The following is a 1,497-nucleotide window of genomic DNA, read 5'->3' on the forward strand; positions in this document are numbered from 1 at the left end:
GACTGCAGATGTAAAGCATCCAATTAGAATGTCTACAAGGCAAAAGTCGAGCTATATTTGGTCATTTATAGGATGGAACTGGACCATGGAGAGAATAGTCAAGCTATATTTGGTCATTTATAGGATGGAACTGGACCATGGAGAGAATGATCATTCTGATGACAGTTTCTATAAACACCAATTCAGACAAAAGTGACATCCCTTTGCACTCCACAATCTGACAATCTGAGCTGCCAATGTAATTGTGAGTCTGTGTGTCTGTGTGTGTGTGTGTGTGTGTGTGTGTGTGTGTGTGTGTGTGTGTGTGTGTGTGAGAGAAAGACAGAGGGGGTAAGGCATGGGGGGCAGAGGCTTACTCTGCAACATGATGCTATGGTTTTGGCAAGTAAACACACACATACACACACACACACACACACACACACACACACACATAAACACCTCCGTACACACACAGGCAAACACACAAGCACACACAGCTCACCATACACTCACACACACACACACACACATACAAACGGCACAGAGAAAGGCATCTAATGCATCACACACTGAGCAAGTTAAAGGTGTGCGAGTCCAGCAAGACACACTGTCCACGCTGCTACTAAGCACATGAGCACCCTACGGACATGTCCATCCATAGTCCAGCCTCGTCCAGCTCTCTCCACACGGTCCACTCTCTGGCCTCTTGTCCCCGTCATTATCAATCCATCTATCCATCCATCTATCCATCCATTTATTCATTCATTGGAGTCTTTTAGTCTCTCCCTACACTCCTCCATTTTCTCTCAATGTATCCATCCATCCATCCATGCACCCGCCCCAGGACCGCTTCCAGCATCTGATTTCCGGGGTCTGGGCGCCGTGGCAATGGCAGGGAGGCGGTTGCTAGGAGACGGAGAGGGCGGCGAGGAACAGCGTTGCCACGGTGAGTAGGAGCTGATCCCGGGATGGGCTGCTCCCGCTGACGCTCTTCTCCAGCTTCGGAACCTCTGGGTTATACTCATCTGCACACACACACACACACACACACAGAGAGGGGAGAGAAAGAATAAGATGTTACTAAATTATAGGTATAAATTAAAATAAATCTTTTAACACAGTATGAAATAAGTAGGAGTGTCTGTGTGTGTGTGTGTGTGTGTGTGTGTATGTGTGTGTGGAGTGTGTGCATGGAGCGCAAACAGGCAAAGACAGGTAAAGACTCAAACAGGCCAAGACACTGTATGAGCTGATCATCATTAACAGGGGACTGAGGGAAGCGAGGTGAGGTGTTGGAAGGGTATGTAAAGGTCTTCCAAATATGAGTGTGTGTGTGTGTGTGTGTGTGTGTGTGTGTGTGTGTGTGTGTGTCTGTGTGTGTGTGTGTGTGTGTGTGTGTGTGTGTGTGTGTGTGTGTGTGTGTGTGTGTGTGCGTGTGTGAAAGGATAAATGAGTTCATGCATATATTTTTTGTTTGTTTGTGTGTGAGTGTGAGTGCATGCAAAAAAGGTTACC

At 47.2% G+C, this 1,497-nt stretch overlaps 1 protein-coding gene across 1 annotated transcript in view; it reads right to left on the reverse strand.

The window, feature by feature from the left end:
- Positions 1-422: 422 nt before the first annotated feature.
- Positions 423-1,497, reverse strand: part of efna3b (ephrin-A3b) — a 66,907-nt gene continuing 65,832 nt past the window's right edge. Inside the window, 1 exon segment of the mRNA XM_048259992.1 lies at positions 423-1,007. Coding sequence (XP_048115949.1) covers positions 889-1,007 — 119 coding nt within the window. The 3' untranslated portion in view covers positions 423-888.

Source organism: Alosa alosa, chromosome 13 (genome assembly GCF_017589495.1).
Source record: "Alosa alosa isolate M-15738 ecotype Scorff River chromosome 13, AALO_Geno_1.1, whole genome shotgun sequence".
NCBI classification, from domain to species: Eukaryota; Metazoa; Chordata; class Actinopteri; order Clupeiformes; family Clupeidae; genus Alosa; species Alosa alosa.